The sequence below is a fragment of the Python bivittatus genome, unplaced genomic scaffold (assembly GCF_059951505.1).
Source record: "Python bivittatus isolate LINGU-HERP-01145 unplaced genomic scaffold, Pbiv_v1 ctg000480_np1212, whole genome shotgun sequence".
Lineage (NCBI taxonomy): Eukaryota > Metazoa > Chordata > Lepidosauria > Squamata > Pythonidae > Python > Python bivittatus.
In genome coordinates this window covers 58,218,826-58,239,520 of record NW_028277075.1, presented here as the reverse complement: position 1 = coordinate 58,239,520, position 20,695 = coordinate 58,218,826, and the positions used below count along the sequence as shown (strand labels likewise).

The following is a 20,695-nucleotide window of genomic DNA, read 5'->3' as shown; positions in this document are numbered from 1 at the left end:
ACACTAACCTTAGCTTTATTGTACCATAGATAACCATGCCACCCAAACCTCAAATTGTGTCCTCCTAACTCCAGTAACCATTGTCTGCATTATTCCGATCTTTGTAGATATAGATACATCATGGCATCTGAGGCCTTCAGTGAGTGTGTATGTGTATGTGTGTGCATATATGTATGTGTGCATACCTTTTGAGTGACCACTGTGCATACCTGAAGTGAATTGCACAGAATGGAAAGAAAATAAAATGTGAAAAACAGAACACTGAAAATAAGTTATCTAAGACTGAATGCAGAAAATGAGGCAATCATACCAAATGATGCTAATCTACACCCTTCAGAAAAGAATTGAAGAGAATAAAGAGGTGGTGTCCTAAGCATATGTAGTTAAGATAATATTTGCCCACGTAAATATTTGCCTAGAATATTCACGAATGAGGCTCCAAGCCAGAACAAATGACCCCTTGAAGTACCAAAATTACTGGTATGCAGCCTATTGTTATGATAGATAAAGACATAATTCTGTAGCTGCAGTTGAAAGGCTACAAACAGGGATCAGCTGCTAATACTTATACCCCATAGTTATTGTATTTAAAATATTCAAAACCTAGCAACACTGTTAGCTTTCAGCTGCCACTTTCCCAAATGGACCTTAAAAATGAATCTTTAATATATTTTGTCAGGCATGGCTGGGTGGTCCTGAATTCCTAATCCCCAAATATATGTTTGCTAGCAGTGCTAGCTTTACACACATTTTAGCATGGATAGGCATAAAGGGTTTAAAATAATAGTTACATAAGTATGATAAAATGTAAACATCGGATTGTGTTTTTGTAATCACTATTGCGTGCAAGTATAGGAGCAATATTTCAGAATCTAGTAGCATGGGCTTTTGGGGAGAGGTAGCATGATAATAAATAATGTGTGCTTTTAAATTACATGAGAAGTTAGAAGTTGGTTTTGGAAAGCTAAATCCAAAATGATGAAGCAGTTTTGCCTGAGTTTATTTTATTCAACAGAAATGAAGACAGTGAAGAGTCTTGTGACACCTTAAAGACAAATGTATTTGGAATTGGAAGTTTAAACATAATCAGTTTTGGCTTCTATTTATTGATATAAATAGTTTTTATATCACAGTTTCTGTGTTTGCAGTGAAGAAAAAGTTAAAGAACTGGCCATATGGATTCTGAATATGGTCTTGGTGCAAATAGCTAAAAACCTAAGAACACTGATCATTATTCATACAGTATATAATATAGGTGTGTGCTGTTCAAAGGAAGAAATGTTAGAAGAAAGAAAATTTCCATTCGAACAATTGAACTTGCTTAAAATAGAATGTTAGACCTTGGCCCTAGACAATTGTTATACATAATTCAGAATCATTCAAATTTGATTATTCTAAATAACCAACTTATGTTACAATATTTTATATGAATAGACTTGCAGCACTTTGTATTTAATTCTGTGAATTCAGCATGATGAATCTCATTTCATATTTCTGTGTACATTTTTATAAATCAGAAACTTTGTTTTAGATGGATACCTCACATTTTAACTAACAGATAAAAGGAAAGGGATGTGGGAATATATATTAAAAACAAATGAGGACTTTTATGTTCACATAGGAGTTAACCTGTCAAAACATGGATATGCACAGCCGGCTATAAACCTTTTTCTCTGAATAGTTGTACTCAAGCTGATTAGAGCCCAGTCTTCAGAAAATCACAGTTAACCTTGAGCCACGCATGAATAATTAACCAGGTAGCAAAGAAAGAATGTCAAGGCAGCTTACTGGTAGAAAAGAACAGCTGACCTCCATAACTAAGCGTGTCTTGTTCAAATGAACTTCAGCCAGTTTAAATATTTGTTCAAATTACGTGATGCAGTATGTGTGTGTGTCTGTGTATACATGCACACGGGTGTGCATATATTTTCTATAAAGCAACAGAAGCTAGTGTTCTATTCCCCACGCATCAAGTATTGTGGCAAAGTAAACTTATTCAAATATACATAAATACAGCAACAGTGGCAGCTTCCCTAGTGTACATAGCAACTGTCCAGTTATCTCTGAAGCCTCCCTAGAAATACACAAGAAACTACCAATAATCAAGCTGTGGCCAGTGATATGGAATTCTGACAAGATTGTAAGTAAGCAAAGAAAATGTGATTGTGAAGTGGAACTGCAATGACTTTTAAAGAATTGAACAGTGGCAGAGCTTCTGCAAGACTGCAGGATGAATCCAACAGAAGAGAGTATCTGTAGCTCAAGGTTGAACTGCAGAGTTCTTGGTGCTTTCTGAGCTTGGTAGTTTGCTTGTGTACATTTCATTACCCAACTAGGTACCATCATCCATGCATGAAACTTCTGCAAGGAAACAATCAAGCTCAGAGAACACCAGAACTCCACATTGCAGGACAAGCTAATAACTCACTGACTTCATTTGTATGTTATGTATTGTATCCAATGATTAGGAAAATGACTCCAAATTTAAGATGACCCCTCTCTGAAGAAGTTTAGACAAACAATGGGTTTTAAATACAATCTTGGGTTCTTCTCAGTTCTCCTACCTTGTCAGTTGCAGTTTGCAACCCCCACTGAGACCAGTTTGAGCTTCCTCTCCTCAGTAAATGTTAGTGTGTATTGTGAATTTAACTGAATGGTGTGCAAGTCTCCTTTCTTTTTTAAAGTGCTCTGGGACTGTACTTGTCATTGTTCATATAAATCTGCTTTATGAAGTCCAAGACATGGGTTTAACTACTCCTATGTCCCTGCAGTGCCACAGGGTTTCCATTGGTCCTGATCCAATTAATTTTGAAAGTTAATCAGCTCAACTATTGCTCCAGAAGAAACACAGTAAAAATAGAGTGTTTTGCAGTGTTTTCACTGGAACTGTGGAAGGGGTGGTTGCCCATTGGCAGGAATTCACTCTTTGGCCTACCTTGTACTTCTGAGATATGCCCTTCTTATCCCTCCAGCAGTCAAGGTACTATGATGCCTGGTGCTCTTCCTGCCCTCCCATCAGTTTGTTCCATCCTGCAGCATGGTGGCCTTTGCCTTTTTTGCCCTCTCACTGAACTGTCTGCTGCTCCAAGTCTTGCCCTTATTTACTGGCCAATTGTGGACAAGGGAGGATTCTCTGAAGCCATAGGGTGAAGACACTCACATGGTGCAGCAAGTGCAACTACAAAGATTTAGGAGATACAAATGTTAATAATTTAATCTTTTAAAAACAAAAGCAGTGTATTTGAAAGTGAATATGGAAATACGCATTGCTTAGTTTTCTTAAATATCAAAAGTGGGAACATAACAAATGGATCCTTGTTACAGACTTAAATAAACAGTAGTAGATCTGTAATACATTCAAGAAACTACTGGTATCTCATCTCTCTAGCTTATTGCAAGAAACATACCTATGCAAAGCAAAAGCCATTCAGATGTAATAATATTTTTGTAGAATGTTACTTTATGATATTTGTGCTTACATTGGTATTGAACTAGATTTTGATTTTCCTTTCAGCCACAACCACCAAACTACAACATTTAAACATCCAGTGACTGGTCAATTTTCCCCAGAAAACGTGGAGTTTATTTTACAAGAGGAGTAAGTAGATTGATTTGTCTTACACATCTAGTAACTATTCTTAACCTCCAATTAGTAGCTGAAGTTCTATAAGCCTACTCTATAACTGCCCATTAGTGTCTACTGTTATTTCATTCCAATTGCTTATCAATGACTGATGGAACAATTTTTTCCCATTGTACTGTTCTTTCATTCCAGGCTCCAAAAATAAGGGTACTGTCTCCATTAAAAAGCTGTTGCTGAATTATATTTTGTAATGTGACAAGGGGAAAATTATTAGATGCATAGGGAATAATAATACACATATTATTTAATTAATTGAATTACAATGAAATCTATTTTGGTTTTTGTTCTAGTCCTGCTTAGTTCATTGTCCTGCTGGTCTCCCAAGGCAGTTCTCACCATGCTATTCAAAGGCCAGATAAACCCTTCAGCCTGAAAAGGGTTGTATACCCCTTTTCAAAAAGTGCAGAAGTTAGCAAAAAAAAGGCAGTCTTCAGAATATTGATTTGTGCCAAAACAAGGATAGATGCAAATGCTGTGAGTTTTAGTCCCACCTTAGGCATGAAAGCTGGACTGGTGACTTTGGGCCAGTCACTCTCTCTCAGCCCAACCCACTTCACAGGGTTGTTGTTGTGGGGAAAAGAAGAGGAGGAAGGAGTATGAGGTATGTTTGCTACCTTGAGTTATTTATAAAAATAATAAAGGCAGGATTTAAAAAAAATCTAATAAAATGCAACTGTTTATATATTAAAATATTTTCCTCAGATGCAAACAGAAGGAAACAAAAGCTGTTATAGCACTTATTAGATGTATCAGATCACCTCTTCGAAAGCGTTATGAGCATTATAGTATATCATCCTGCTTTCAGTATTATTTGTCTACAGTATTGTATTTGGGATATTTAAAAACGTTTTATACCTTTAATCAGATGCTTTGTAATTGTGGAAAAAATAAATATTGTGTAAAAAAAATATACAATCAGTAAAATTGTTGAGTGCTGAAAACACATTAAATTCAAAATAGATGACAGTTAACCTTCTGCTATCTTGAGTGAAGCCATGACATTCATTGTCATGGTTTCACTAGCTGCTTTCCTCTGATAGTTTGCTCTTTTATAAAAGAAATAATGAACAATGACCCAATAATTGTTTTAGCTGCCTGTTTTCATGTATTCTTTGATTGAGTATCAGTGACAACAATGGAAACATTCTGGACATCCCATTTGTCAGACCTTTTATTTGGCTGTGTTGAGCTAGATAAGACTAGTGAGATTTCAGTGCAGCAATATGTTGTATCCCATGGCTTCATTCATCCATAACCTTCAATGGAAAATTCTGTTTGTCGTGTTGCTAATTTAAGTCTCATCTTTCCTTTTGCAACCTGTGCTGTTGTCTGAAGATTTAAAATGCAATATGGCACGAGCACTTTAATTTGGAAAAATAGCAGTAGTGGTTGATACGTACATTCCATATTAGGAGTTTTTAAAAGCTATAGGATTTTCCTGCAACAAAAAGAATAAATTCAAATTAAGTGAAAACTCTGTTACAAATTATACTCTTAAAATGCAATGTAATATTTATTTTGTAATACAGCATAGGTTTAAAAGGCAAAAGTAAACTCTTAAATTAACATTTATTTCAATACATAAGAGTATCTTCATTCAGGAATATTATTATACTATATAAAACCCAATTTAAGTTTATTAAATAAATATATTTAGTTAAATTTGATTTTGTTAAGACTCGAGTCTGCAGAAAATAATTAACTTAATGTAGCAACATTTTTCTGTTAGTAAGACAGAGCATCCTTGTTGATCTTCAAAGTTACTGTCCTTTTAATCTGTTTTTTTCCTTCTGAGTCTCCAAAATACTTAAGAACAAAATGTAAAATAACAGTTCTCCTGCTGGATCATCTTAGGGCATACCTGCACCTCTCATTTACACTGTTCCTATCCTGTGTTCATCTTGGCTTGATTCTAAGCTGGTTTAAGAAAATGCTGTCCAGACAGGTATGCTTTAGCAACTGTATGTCAGGGATTCACTCTGGAATGCAGACTACAGTACCACATCCTCCCATTGGATAGTTCATCTGCTGCTGTGCCTTCCCAAATTTCTGTAGGTAGATCTTCCTGGAGAAAGACAGATACTTTTTAATCAGACAAGATAGTTAAAAAAGCAGAAAAGAAAGGAAATGAAAAAAAAAAACTATAGTCTCAGATGGATTCTGTAAGTGGTCCATATCTGTGAAGATTGGATCTATCAAGGAAAGAAGTTGCATTAATTTGCCCAAGAACTCTACTGAAGCTTTCTAGGAAGAAAGAGCAAACCAAAAGTTGCTTCCTAATTTTGGGACTTCTGAGAGAGGTATGGCGAACTGAAGATAACTCTGCAAAAGCAGAGCCGACAACCATGGCAAAGACCAAGGAACTGGTGAGGAGACTGGATCCTTGGAACTCTCCAGATAAGGAGAGGATGGGAGATCACCCATATGTGCTCCATATGGCTGCTCCTCATGAGGAGACTGCAGGACAACAGTTTTCTGCGGGTTTGAGCACTGGGAGATGACAGGGTCAGCCATCTTGCTCGTAACCGTGGCAGACCCTTTTAAAGGATACTAACTTCACAAACGTTACTTTCCAATCACTTTCAGAAATTGCCTATTAACTATCTTAAAGCTATTAGAGACCTTCAGAATGACAGGTTTGACAAGTCTTCATCTGGTGAGTTTATCTTCAACTCTGAACAAAAGAAAAATTACAAGCTTAAGAACTTAAAGAATCTGAAATAAACAGCAAAAAGCTAAATAAGATTTTGATCTACGAAAGTTAGATTAAGGGTCCAGATAAATTTGGAATATTGACTTTTACTATAAGATTTTGGAATTAACTATAAAAAATAAAGAACTTCTTGTGGAAAACAGACTTATTTTGGCTATCCGGGTTATTGCAAGTCATAACAAAAGATAAGTGATGATTTTAGAAACTGGACTCTAGATGGGAACTAAAGATTTTAAGCAGAAGAAAAAAAAACATGCCTGATGTCAATTAATACTGGGACTTACAAAATGACACAAAACATTATAACAGAAATATTAAAGGAGATTTTTGAAGAATGGAGCCAGGAGTTAGTAATTACAATATCAACACTGTCAGTAATGATGTCTGCTTCTATGGATAGACTGTGTCTAAAAGATACAAATGAAGGAATGACAGATGTGGAACAAATTTTATCTGACAAGATAGAAAAAGTACAGAATGTGGAACTACAAATGACAGGTCAAGAGAATGATTTGGAAAAGGACACTTTACTGGATATACAAAAAAAACTGCCTAAAGTTTTAAAAATTAAAAAGGAAATACAAATGATAAACCAAGAGAATGACCTGGAAAACATTTTTTTTATTGGATCTACAAAAGAGGCTTGTTAGAGCCGTGAAAAAATCTGTGCAATGGGATAAAGAAGACTTGAAGAGAAATAAAATCCTATGACAATATTTGATTGAATTAAATATTAAGACTGTTAGAAGTAAAAGAAAGGAATGTAAAGTTGGTTTACTTGATCAAGGTTAAAATAAGACATTTTTTGCAATGTTCTGGCAACCCTTTATGGAGTTTTTGCTGACACCAGGATTGAAAAGTTTATGTTTTATAGATTTGCTTATAGCTAAGGGATGGGATATGGGAGGAAGAGATATTTGTTTAACCTTATAGGGGGTGAAGAGTTAGTAAATTTGTTTAAACTTGTGTCATATTGGAAGTCACTATTTTCATTTTCTTTATTATACTCTTTCTTATTTCTTTTTCTTTTTTCTTGCACTTTCTATTATTTCATTCTATCTTCTTTCTCTAAGTTTAGTTTGTATTAGTTTTTACTACTATAATTACAATTGTTAATAAAAATTATATTTGAAAAAAAAATGAAAGTTGCTTCCTCATTTTGGAAGTATTAAACCCGGCAGCTAAAATAAGTAAAAGGGAGATCAAGTGGATAACATTAAGAAAGCTGGAAAAAGTATTAAGTACTAAATAAAAAGAGTCAATAAAGTTAGGGCTACCTACTAGTGGGATGGAATATTAACTCAGATGATTCAGTTCCTGCTCTTGTGTAAGATATCCCAATTTAATAGTTGAAATTACTATTTTCTCAATTCAGTATCAAGCCAAAGTAGCCATGTTGACCTTGGAGGCTGGGGTTCTCAAATCATATTAAAGCAATACCTTTATTATTCATAAAGGATTTATAGAATAGCATGCGAAGTTTAAAATTTCTAAAAGCTCTCCATCAAATATTTTTCCTGATTTTGCATGATGAAGTATTTGTGGAAACTCAAAAGCTTGGATTGTTGTTCAGTCGTTAAGTCATGTCTGACTCTTCGTGACCCCATGAACCATATTGCACCAGGCCTTCCTGTCCTTCACTGCCTCCCTGAGTTTGCTCAGTTTCATGCTTGGATACTATTTTATAAATTCTCAATTGGACTACTAAGAAATTATCTTAATATAGATTTTGGATTTTTCCCTCTTGCTGTTTTTACTTTGCTTTTTATATAAACAATGTTATATAAACAACTATATTGCCATAAAAATTGTAATATTTATTATCTAAAGTTGAGTCATTACTCATGCTGCTGAATTCAGGTTTTCAAATATTTAAGCCATATTTATGTGTCTTGAGTGATTTTTTCCTTTCTTAATTACTAGTGACACAAGGTGCCTGAAATTACCACAATAAAAATTATTCCATAATATATTTATAATTAAGTAACTAATATTGTATATTACTAAACAACTTTTGGTCATTGTGGCAGTGTGTGTTTTATTGGTTTTAGCTAAAAGTCTGTGAACATAACATTATCTTGATTATTTTACCCATAATCATGCCCACTTTTCTGTCCCCTCAATCCCTGACCTTGCTTAAATACAATTAGAATAACCTATCCTAGAATACTCTGATATCTGAAAACATCCCCAAGCAATAGTAATAAAAGTCAAGGAGCACAATGAAAAAGTGGAACTAAGATGGAATATAAAGAAGACCAAATTAATGAAAATAGGTATGGCAGCCAGCCTTAAAATGGACTGGTGGATAGCTTTTGCCTTTTAGGATTGACTATCAAGAGTAAAGGAACCAGCAATCTGCCACAAGCTAGTACTTGGTAGATTAGTAGTGAAGGCTTTAGAAAAGATATTCAGATGCCATGATGTGGAATCTACAAAGATCAGAATAATGCAGACAATGGTTTTCCCTATGACAATCTGTGGAAGCTAAAGTTGGACTTCGAAGAAGCAGGATAGAAAGAGTATTGACACTTTTGAACTTTGGTGTTGGAGAAGACTCCTGAGAATATCTCCTGGATAGCCAAGAAAACAAACCAATGGATCACCAAACAAATCAACCCAGGGTTCTCACACATGACCGGGCTCAAATTATCCTACTTCAGACACATTATGTGAAGACCCAGCTCTTTGGAGAAGTGTATAATGCTGGAAAGGGTGCAGGTAAGAAAAAAAGATGACCAGCAAGGTGAATAGACTCAATTATAGCAGTAATGGGTACACCATTGGAAGACCTAACTGAGAACAGATCATCCTGGAGAAAATCTTATCAGTGTGGTCAGTAAGAGTTGACATCAAGTGCATGGCACATAATCAAATGTAAATGTAGAGTTGGTGGGATGTTGTGGTACTATGATTGGGATATACGATGTTGTGGTGAAGTTCTGTTGGATATATTTATTCTGTTTTTATTGAATATCATTGTGAGCCACCAAGGATTATCATGGATAAAATAGGCAGCCATGTAAGTCTTATAAATAAGTAAATAAATAAATTCAGTCAATCAATTGGGACTAGAAACTTTGATAGAATGAATACGAATAGAATCCAGTTCAGATGGGATATTAAAATTGTCTTTCACAATACTATATTACTGTGTTACTATATTGCAGGCCTGCGCAACTTGTAGAGGGGAAAGGACCACATTGATAAATTAAAAGTCATTTTAGGCTGCAAAGAAATACCTGGCATGACGATGAGCTGATAGGCAGCTAGCAGAGCAGTGGTATCATTGGAGCTGGCAGTGGCAGCAAGGCCTGGAGGTGCTCAGCAGCACGTCCTTTGGGGCAGTGGAAGTGGATTAAACAACTTTTTAAAAAAACATTGGTGGACCACACAAGGTTGCTTGGTGGGCTGCATGTTGTGTAGGCCTGCTATATTGCAACAAAAGCATAGAAGGTTAATGCATTTAATATAACATTGGATCACAGTCCATGAATGTTTTCACCTAGGTAATTTAGGTTTCAGGTGAATATTTTGAGAAGAGCTCTTTTGTTGGGTAGATTCCTGGATTTGTTTTGCAGTAGATTATTCCTGAGAATCAGTATGGCTTTATTGATCTTTTTATAAAAAAATGCATTGATGGAGTTTGTAGCTTGAGAATTCAGTTTAAATCCCTTACTTGGGTGTTCTTGTCAGATGAGTCAGGACAGTACAGTTGTATTGTAGAGCTTAACTGTGAACAGTAGATTTTGTAGCATGTGCGGATAGAAGTTGGAGCATGGATGTTTATGTGTAGTACAGGTAATCCCAGTTTAAGAACGCATTCCGTTCCCAAGGTCTGTCCTTAAGTTGAATTTGTGTGTAAGCCAGAACAGTACTGTTGTATAATACGGTATAAGTAGTATTGTGTAATGAACTCAAACCATTATGTATTTAACTTGAATTATTGTGTATTTAACTTGATTTTTGCTACAATAGGCTCCATTCTTAACTATGGGTTCGTCTGTAACCCAGGCATTCTTAACCCAGGGACCACCTGTAGTCACTTTATGTTTATATACATTGTGTAGTTTCATGGTGGTGTCTAGAAAGTGAACTGATATAAATTCTGCTTGATGAAAGCTTTTGATTAAATCATTGAAATAGGACATATCCCTCAAAACACATACACACTGAAGATGCTATTTGTATATTGAAATTTAAAGTGTTAAAATACTGTATTCTAAATTTCATAGTGTGCTTTTCTTGCACTGTGAGAAAAATAGTATGGCTGTATCTTAAGGAAGTAGTTGTGTATGATAGCTGTGCTTAGCATATTAAAAGTAAAGTTGATTTTTATATATATATATATATACATACACATACATACATACACATACATACATACACATACATACATACATACATATACATACATACATACTCTGTGTGTGTGTGTGTGTGTGTGTGTAATTTTCATTAAAAATTTTCAGAGATAAAAAAATAAACATGAAATAATATAAAGATTAAAGATAAGGAAAAGAAGAAAGAATAATGTGAAGTGAGAAAGTAAGAAAAATGTGTGAAAAGAAATATAAATAGAACAAAAAGAAAAGATATACTGTATAAAGAAGTGACTTCCGATCTTCTTTACAGCAGTTACAAACAACGTAACCTCTCCCCTCCCTTATTAAAATTAAATTTTGATTACAGTTCTTTATCAATATAATAAATAAATCTCATGTATCGACCTGGTGACTTCATGTACTCATCCATGTAATTGTTTTGGCAGCAGTTGGAAATTGTTTCTCTCAGTTATCTTTCAGTCCAAGCCAAGACAAGGAGCCACTTAGCACATAGATGATATATATTTGTAATAGGCTATAGATTTTAATAGTAGTATTTAAAAATTTCCTCCCTTATGTCCTGGCCCTTTTCTGTATAAAGTTTCAAATATTCCATTTGAAAGATTAGTTGGTTGTGTTCCCTGAATATAAAAATTAACATTATATTTAGCAGGTTCCTAACCCTGAATAAAATATACTAAGTTTGATTATGATAGTGATTATTCTGCTTTACATAACTTTATTATGTTAGTGACAGGATATTGTATTATACGATTTTCTTATATGTCTGAATGGTAAAAATTAGAATCTTCCTTTAAATAAATAAAATTCTATACTTAATTACCAAAGTCGGACTTTTTGTCATTTCTGTAGGTGGCGCAGGTTTTAGATTTGTTCTGTAATGAAATATTTATAGACAAATTGTCATATCAGTGAAAATGTTTGAGGGAAGGAAGATTTACAACAGTAGTTTAACCTCTGAAAAATAATAAGCTCATATAAGAAATAAGTGATAATATGATCATACTTAAAAATGTGTGTAGTAGAAGAATGATTAATACATTATGCAGTGGTTTAAAATAGTGATAACTGGAGATATTTAATTCACTTCTGATTATAAATTATAAGTATAAAAGCTCATGTTGAGAATAAATTATTTGAACAATAAATGTATATTCAACATTTTTTTAACTGGCTTAGTCTTATCTACCCAGAGTATTTCTGATCATCCTTCTTTTCCAGCCAAGTTTCTCTTACAGATAAATATGCTTTGGAATAGAAATCTATGGGAGAAGTAGCAGCAAAAAAGCATGCTTTCCTTTCCAAGTTTGGTGTACTGATAAGACTGTATTTATTGTATTCTAGAAACAGTTTTAGAAAGTAAATTTGGAGATTGTGGACCTCATTCTAGATTTAGATTTTGGTGTAAAAGGTGCAGTCTTTGTTCCTGGTAGCAGACCTAATCTGAGGAAGATTCCCAGGCCTATACTTTCCTTTTTGAAAGCCAAGTATGCAATTATACAGCACCACCTGACTAATCTTTTTTGGACCTTGGAAGTGCAACAGGGCCAGGCCTGATTAGGATGTAGAAATAAAGAGAATTAAGAGACTTTCAGAGAATCCCAGGTTTGTAAGATAAATTGGGAAGCTGAAAAAACATGCTGGAAGAACCCAATAGCAAACCACTATATTGCTTCTAAGAAAGCTACATGGTATAGGAGTCAAATTTGATTTGAAGATTTTATCTTTTTTAATTATATGAAAGATGTTGTATCTAGCTTGAACTATTTATTGAACTGATGAGCTAGAAGCATGGAAAAGTTTGCAACACCAATTTATCCTAGTTCCACAGTTACACGTGAGGATTAAAAAGCAAGACTAACAAGGAATTAAATTGTAATTTCTTTCTTTCAGGCATAATTCACATATGTCCAAGCATCAGATAAACCAAAGACCTTCAAGTATGGTCAGTGAAACATCTACTGCAGTAACTACATCCACTACAGATGCAAAACATGGATCCAAGGTAAATTTTAGTTTTTAATGAAATTTGAAAAATGAAGAATATTAAGAGAATGAGCTGGATTTGTGGGCATTGTGCTAACTATGCTGTATTAAATCCCTAGAGGTACCATTGATGAGTTTAGACATTCCCATGTTATGTATTTTCTGTGTCCTTAAGGGTTTTCTTTGTTTTTGTTTTTGTTCATTTTTGTCCTAAGTACACATTGTAGTATTTACCCATCATAAGCATTTCTTTAAAATATTCAGTATACTTTGGTGGTAGGCCCCAGTTTACTCTACTGGGCATTGTAACTTTATGAAAAAATTCCAAATCAGTAATGATACAGGCATCTCGTACATGTAGGGAAGTTTGATGTAGACACTTCTAGGAAAACACTGTTTATACCCCAATGTATAAATATTTTAATGAAAATAGGTAGTACAGAAAATAAGTACTTTGAAAGTTTCAGGGGAATCAAACAAAATTCCTTTATTATTTTGCCAAAGGGATTCTCTGCTGCTCCTATCCATGAAAGGAAGTGCTCAGCATTTAGACCTCAATTAGTTTATTTTATTCTGAATTAGAGAAATAATTTATGATATGCTAAATTATGCTATAACACATTCATGAAAGAGCTGGGCACAGTATACTTTGGTGGTAGGCCCCAGTTTACTCTACTGGGCATTGTAACTTTATGAAAAAATTCCAAATCAGTAATGTTACAGGCATCTCGTACATGTAGGGAAGTTTGATGTAGACACTTCTAGGAAAACACTGTTTATACCCCAATGTATAAATATTTTAATGAAAATAGGTAGTACAAAAAATAAGAATAACTGTCCTATTATACAAGAGAAATAGGCATTTCAAAATAACAAATTGAATATTTTTATATTTTAATCTTACATCCCCTAGGGCGCTTTTGGCCTTTATGTGCCAAAATGTAGGGGGGAAATTTGAAGCCCCATATTAAGAGCTTTTTTCCTTAAAAAACCCCCCAGCTCTTTCATGAATGTGTTATAGCATAATTTAGCATATCATAAATTATTTCTCTAATTCAGAATAAAATAAACTAATTGAGGTCTAAATACTGAGCACTTCCTTTCATGGATAGGAGCAGCAGAGAATCCCTTTGGCAAAATGATAAAGGAATTTTGTTTGATTCCCCTGCAACTTTCATTCTCATCTCACACTCGTATTGTTTCAGGGGATTCCCTAGCCTCACAACACGTTGTCCAGAGCTCAGGAAATTTTGGAGGGAAGGGGGAAAAGATGAAAGTTGACTCCCTGCCATTGATGGGAATTTTTATGAGCATAAATCCACTTGGGAATGTTCTACTGGCCCAACCAGTACATTCAACCAGTAGGGGTTAGGGTGAAACAAAAGTTCTGAATACAGTGGTACCTCTACTTACGAACTTAATCTGTTCCGTGACTCTGATCGCAAGTCGAGTTGGTCGCAAGTCGAAGTAAATTTTCCCATAAGGTTCAATGTAATTACCGTTAATCCATTCTGGCGTCCGCGGACCACGCGTCAGGAGCGGAAAAACGGCCGCTGACCACGCAGCAGGGCGGAAAAAATGGCCGCGGACCACGTGTCAGGAGTGGAAAAATGGCCGCGGACCACGTGGAACGGGCGGAAAATGGCCGCGGACCACATGGAACGGGCGGAAAAATGGCCGCGGACCACGTGGAACGGCGGAAAATGGCTCATAAGTCGAGGCGAATTCGTAAGTAGAGGTAAATTTTTGGGGCCGGAGCTGATCGTATCTCGAAAATTTCGTAAGTAGGGGCGTTCTTAAGTAGAGGTACCACTGTACTTTGACCGTTACAGGTGCTGATGAGAAAATATAGTTTCAGGTACCTGCTTTATGCTCTTGATATGGAACTACTTTGTTTACATCGGTTTTGGTTCTACCATAAGACATTGAGGCAGGCACCTCAGGAATAGAGAGATGGGGAGCTTGAAGTGACAGTAGAATTGTTCATACTAGCTTATTTCTCTCAAGTATAGTAGAGGTTATTGTTTCACTAGGCTGAAGTAAGATTCAGCTTTCGAAACAATTTTCTATGTGTGGATTTGGATAGGAGGTATTATCAGTTGGATTTGGTTTAACTCAGTGAAATTTTGGAGGAATCGCTAAATATATTTCACTTTAGACTTGAAATAGAATTCACTTTGGTTTCCCTTTCTTTTATTGCTCTAAATGTGTACATTCCAGCAGCTGTGAGAGGGAAAAATAAATGTTCCATCTCAAAAAATGACAGACGTGGAAAAGACACCCTACTGGCACCCAGTAGCCCCAAGGATCCATGGTTCTGCACTGCAGTTTTCTTTTTACCCAGTCTGCAGAGATCAAGCAACTGAATTTGGAGGACTGAAAAGTTGTGAAATTACTTCTGCTAATTATTTTGTTAGTACAGTGGTACCTCGGGTTACGAATTTAATCCGTTCAATGACTCTGGTCGCAACCCGATTTGTTCGCAACCCGAAGCAAATTTTCCCATAAGGTTCAATGTAATTACCGTTATTCTGTTCCGGCGTCCGCAGACCACGCGTCAAGGGCGGAAAAACGGCCGCGGACCATGGGGCAGGGCGGAAAAATGGCCGCGGACTGCACGGCAGGGCGGAAAAATGGCCGCAGACCACATGGCACGGGCGGAAAAACAGCCGCGGACCATGTGGCAGGGTGGAAAAATGGCCGCGGACCACGCGGCAGGGGGGAAAAACGGCTGCGGACCACGTGGCACCGGCGGAAAAATGGCCGCAGACCATGTGGCACGGGCGGAAAATGGTCGCGGACCACGTGGCACGGGCGGAAAAATGGCCGCGGACCACGTGGCACGGCGGAAAATGGCCACGGATCCGGTTCGTACCCCGAGGCAGAGTTCGCAAACTGAGGTAAATTTTTGCGGCTGGAGCTGGTCGCAACCTGAAAAGTTCGTAAGCAGAGGCGTTCGTAACCCGAGGTACCACTGTACTTAGGCAACTAACAGAGTAAAATATATAATCAATAGTAGAATATCAATTCTTGTATTTTTCCAGTGTTGTTTCTTTGTGGATAATCCTAAATATATTTTGTATGTACTTATCCTATGTATGTTTTCTTTTTAGTTGATAAAATCTGGCAATAAAGTTCATAGCTTTGGGAAAAGGGATCAGGCTATAAGGAGGAATCCTAATGTCCCTGTTGTGGTAAGAGGCTGGCTTCATAAGCAAGTAAGTATTATGCATTTTTTCAAAAATTGCTTTAATTTGCAAAGAAAAGGGAGAGAAAAGAAGAAATGAACTAAACAAGAAAAGATAAGAAAGGAAATGAGAAAAACATAATACCTATGAGGAAAGTCACTCAACCCACTTTTTAAACACATCATTAAACCTTAATCACACTGAATCTTACCGATCAATCTTTCTATGACACCAGTAGAGACTCAGTTCACACACATCATCGATCCAAAACTGTAAATTTGGGGCCATGTTGAAGGATAAACTTTTTTTATTGTACCCATGTTGGTAAATCCAAAATTCTTCATAGTGATAAATTCCCCTTTTGGGATATACTGTATAATTAAGAAGTGCATTCATGCTGTTAAACCATACTGATATTCATAATGATATATTAACAAATTTATGGATATGAAACTACAGTGGAACAATAGTGGGACAAACCATGTCATAGGAGTGTCTTCTCCATCCCTACCATCTGTGCATTAATCATCTCTGCTAAGACACTGCTCTTCTTCCACTGAGCTTTACTTTATGCTAATTCCTAACTTTCCCTACCTTCTGTAAGAGTTGTAAAAACATTCAGAAGTGGGCTTGATAATGATATGCTATGATAGCTGACTCTTTTTTAGCATATTTTCATACATTAAAGATACATTTGGAATGACTGTATATAGTACATTTCTGCGATATTACTTTTATTTTATTCTAAGTATGCCAGATATCTATTGTCATTTGTGTTTTCAGGATAGCTCTGGAATGAGATTGTGGAAAAGAAGATGGTTTGTTCTAGCAGATTACTGTTTATTTTATTACAAAGGTTAGTGAATATAAATCTTTGCTTAGAAATATTTCTGCAACTGAGAACTAATTGCATATTGCTTCTGTTCAATATGCAGTTCAATAAATAGAAAAAGTAATCTTCTCTGGAGAAAATAGAAATCTGCTTTTTATTTATGCCTACCTCCCACTTACCATATTTACCACAAATGAAGAGGAAGCTTTTTCCTCAAATAAGTATCAATTAATTTGGGAAGCTGCATTGCATTCCTTGAGAATGAAAAACAGCTGTTAAAAATAGTAGAGGTGCAAATGAATACAAATGTTGTTAAAAGTAAGCCTGAAGAATGGCTTGAGAAGATTTGCTTACCTAGTGAATTTAACTTTTTGTAAGGTACAAACTTCCTTCTTTAGTCTTTTCTGCCCAGCCCAGAATTTAACTTTTTGTAAGGTACAAACTTCCTTCTTTAGTCTTTTCTGCCCAGCCCAGCCCAGCCCAGCCCAGCCCAGCCCAGCCCAGCCCAATTCCTTCCCCATTCCTCATCTCCACTATTTTTCCTTCTTTATTCTTCCTGCAGAAAAAACAGAAATGAGGTGTATTATTTTATTATTTTTGTTTGTGAGAGTGGTTTGAAAGAAAAGTTAGTATATGCAGATGTGGATTAATTAATGCTAGAAAAGGATAACATATTTTTCAGACAATTCATTTTAATTAAATTTATTTAATACTGGTTTTGTTCTGGCCTTTCCCCTTTTTTGGAGTGAGGCTTTTAACAGCTATAGATACATGCTTCTGTATGTGCATACATGTAAACTGGTATGTCATGTATCCACATTTGTTGGGGGAAGGAATCTCCAAGACTGGTTTCACATAGAGTTGGCAAACCTAGGTTAACAAAGTGGGCACAAGATTTTTGCACAAGCATCGCACAAGACTTTTGCTGTGTTTATAATTTTTTCTCCATCTATTCCTAATTGGGGCTTACCCATTTTGAATTTAGGCTTGTCGTTTGTTTGGATGAATATGGCATTTAAGGAAAGGTTATCCTTAGTGACATTTACTTTTTATATGCATGCATTTCTGATATTGCACTGACAGATCAATTATCACATATAATCTCAGTGAGAAAGTAAGAATTACTGTTTATTTATTCAAGTGTGGCACACATCTTCACTGGCACTCTTTTTTGTTTTGAATACTTTTAACCTTGGGAACAATGTTGCACAGTCTCATTGAAGAATGAATAATCACAACCATCTGAAAAATACAAAGGCCTTGATCTTCTTGTTCAGATGTGAAGTGGACTATTAACGCATCAGTTTGTGTTCCTCATACATACATAATTTCTCTAATGTTAGCTCTGCAATTTTGTCTGAAAAGTGGATGATAGTAGTTTAATAAAATATATACATGAATTACAAGAACTTATCAATGTAATCATTTAGATATTGACATGTTCAAAGAACTTGAATTGGTATGAAAATTACTAAGGGAGGGGAGGCAATTCCAAGATAAATAAGCCTCTATAGGTTCTAGTGGCTGGGAAATTCTATTCTCTGCTTTAAGCTTTCCAGGATGATCTGGTCACTGTTGGAAACAGGATATTGGATTATATTCTTTGATATTGTTAGGAAGTAATTTACATGGAATTATATACTGCAGAGTATTTGCAGAGTATTTAGCAATGTGGGCAGAAATTGGAATCTTCTTGATACAGGGATAGATAACATTTTGTTCTAGCTCACAGTTGATGACTCTTTTTGTTGGAAATGCAAAAGAATGAACCTAGGACCTTCTGCATGCAAGCATGTGCTTCCCCACTAAACTATAACTGCTTCTCAGCTTTTATAATGCTCATTATCTCAGCTGGAATGTAGCATTTGAGTCTGCTGAACATTTAGCACTTCTGATCATCTGGTGGAACTAGCGTGTGTATGTGTCTTTGCTCAGTCCCCTCAGTCCCTAATGAATCAGGTAAGTCCTTCACCTACCAGATTTAGGTTTCTGTACCACACAAGTTAACTGCTGTAAGTATATTGTGTTTTAATTGAAAAATGGAAGTTAATCTGATTATTTCTTTCATTCAAAAGACAGCAGAGAAGAATCTGTTCTTGGAAGCATACCATTACCTAGTTATGTAATTTCACCGGTGGGACCTGAAGATCATATAAATCGCAAATATTCCTTTAAGGTAAATTCAGTATTTGCAAAATATATGATTTCTCTTAAGCAACCGAATACATTAACTTTTAGAGATTATAGGTCTCACTTCATAGTATATATTTAATGGAAAGAATAGAACTGAAAAATCTCTTTTTTTCAACATAGTCTTTGTATTTCCTGGAAAAGCTGTCATAGAAAAGTTAGTTGACCTTCCAGTGCATTGGGACAACTTGCAACTGAAAGAAAACCTAAAACATCTTTGGGCAGATCTTGCAAAATGATAGGTTTTAGGTTTTTATATTATGATGACATATTATGACAACATATGAAGAGCATGTTGTGGGCTCCATCCATGAAGGAATGTTATCTCTTGGGACCCAGGAGGGGAGCCTTTTCTGCCACAGCTCCTGCCCTCTGGAACATCATCTCCCCTGAGTTCAGATTGGCCCTGACTTACTGGCCTTCCAGAAGGGCCTGAAAATATGGCTTTGCCATCCGGCCTGGGGATCCCATAACATGGGTATGGGATCAGCAAAGTGGCTGTATTGCTAGGGAAATTGAGTGTGCTCTCCAGCAGTTCATGTGATTTTTCTAATGGTTTTTAATTTTTTTACATTTTTGTTACGTTTTTGGTTATTTTGTTATATTGTTTTTTGTGTTTTTAACTTTGTACGCTGCTCAGAGTTATGTATGTGAGATGGGCGGCTAAATAAATTTACCAAATAAATAAAATAAAAACTAGAATAAATAAAAATATAGCAGTCAGTGAAAACAAAAACAGTTTAAAAAAGACAATATCAGTATACAGGTAGTCCCTGGGTTAAGAACCAGTTCTGTTCCTAAATCTGTCTTTAACTCAAATTTGTATGTAAGTTGGAACCTGTACTTATGGACAGGCTGCCTATTACTAAAAATGGCAGACAGCGTTCTCCTTCTTTGAGGTGATGAACTGTTGAAGCCACACAATGTTTTAATGAACTGCTGAAAATTGGCTGTATAGTAAAAACGTGTGGCTTCTGCAGATCATGAAAACACTGTGTGGCTTCAGCAGTTTGTCGACTCGAGGAAGGAGAATGCCATCTGCCATTTTTAGTAGTAGGCAGCCCATTTGTAAATATGAGTTGCCCATAAGTCGGATGTTCTTAACCTGGGGACGGCCAAACCTCACCTTCATTGGTATCTGTGAATACTCAGTAGCTCAGTAGCTACAATGCCCTACAAAATAACTCAGTTTTCACTACTTTATGGAAGTATGTTACTGTTGACACAAGTCTCATTTCTAAGAGGAGGTAGAGGCCATAACAGAGAAACTTGACTTTTGGGCCCCCACCAGCGTAAATTCTCACATACTGGGTACAGATAATATCCCTAGCTGGGATGAACACATTGGATGGAATGGTGCTCCCTGAAAAAGGCATTCCTGCAGATACCTAGAAGCCAAGCCGTAGAGGGCTTTAAAAGTCAAAATCAACACGTTGAACTGTACCTGGAGACTATAGATAGCCTATGCAGTGCCCACAGTACAGTGTATGGATAATATAGCTGAAGTAGCTTTCACTCTCCAGCACTCTGGGAGCTGCATTCTGCTCCAGTTGCAGTTTCCAAGTAATCTTTAAAGGTGACCCAATGGAGAGTACATTGCAGTAGTCCCTCCTGGTGGTGATATAGGTGTGAATATGGCTAATGAATTATAATAACAGTATATTCATACATTATAATTTGCTATTCACAGGAAGAAATTGCAAAATAAACAAATAGTTTTCCCATTTCTTTGGTGGAAAATGTAGTATCTGAATGAATCCTTAAAGGCAATCTGTCAGATCGGTTGTCATTATGCAG

At 35.9% G+C, this 20,695-nt stretch overlaps 1 protein-coding gene across 9 annotated transcripts in view; it reads left to right on the top strand.

Annotated features, from left to right (window-relative positions):
* The window catches only part of PLEKHA7 (pleckstrin homology domain containing A7), a 157,313-nt gene that overhangs the window by 75,640 nt on the left and 60,978 nt on the right, over nt 1-20,695 (top strand). For all 9 annotated transcript variants that reach the window (XR_015797091.1, XM_088146002.1, XM_088146010.1 and 6 more), the window contains 5 exons: nt 3,515-3,598; nt 12,596-12,707; nt 15,802-15,906; nt 16,660-16,732; nt 18,784-18,884. Coding sequence is in view for 8 of the 9 variants with exons in the window: in XM_088146002.1 (XP_088002128.1) it covers nt 3,515-3,598; nt 12,596-12,707; nt 15,802-15,906; nt 16,660-16,732; nt 18,784-18,884 (475 nt within the window). In the remaining variant the exon portion in view is untranslated. The remainder of the gene's footprint in view (nt 1-3,514; nt 3,599-12,595; nt 12,708-15,801; nt 15,907-16,659; nt 16,733-18,783; nt 18,885-20,695) is intronic.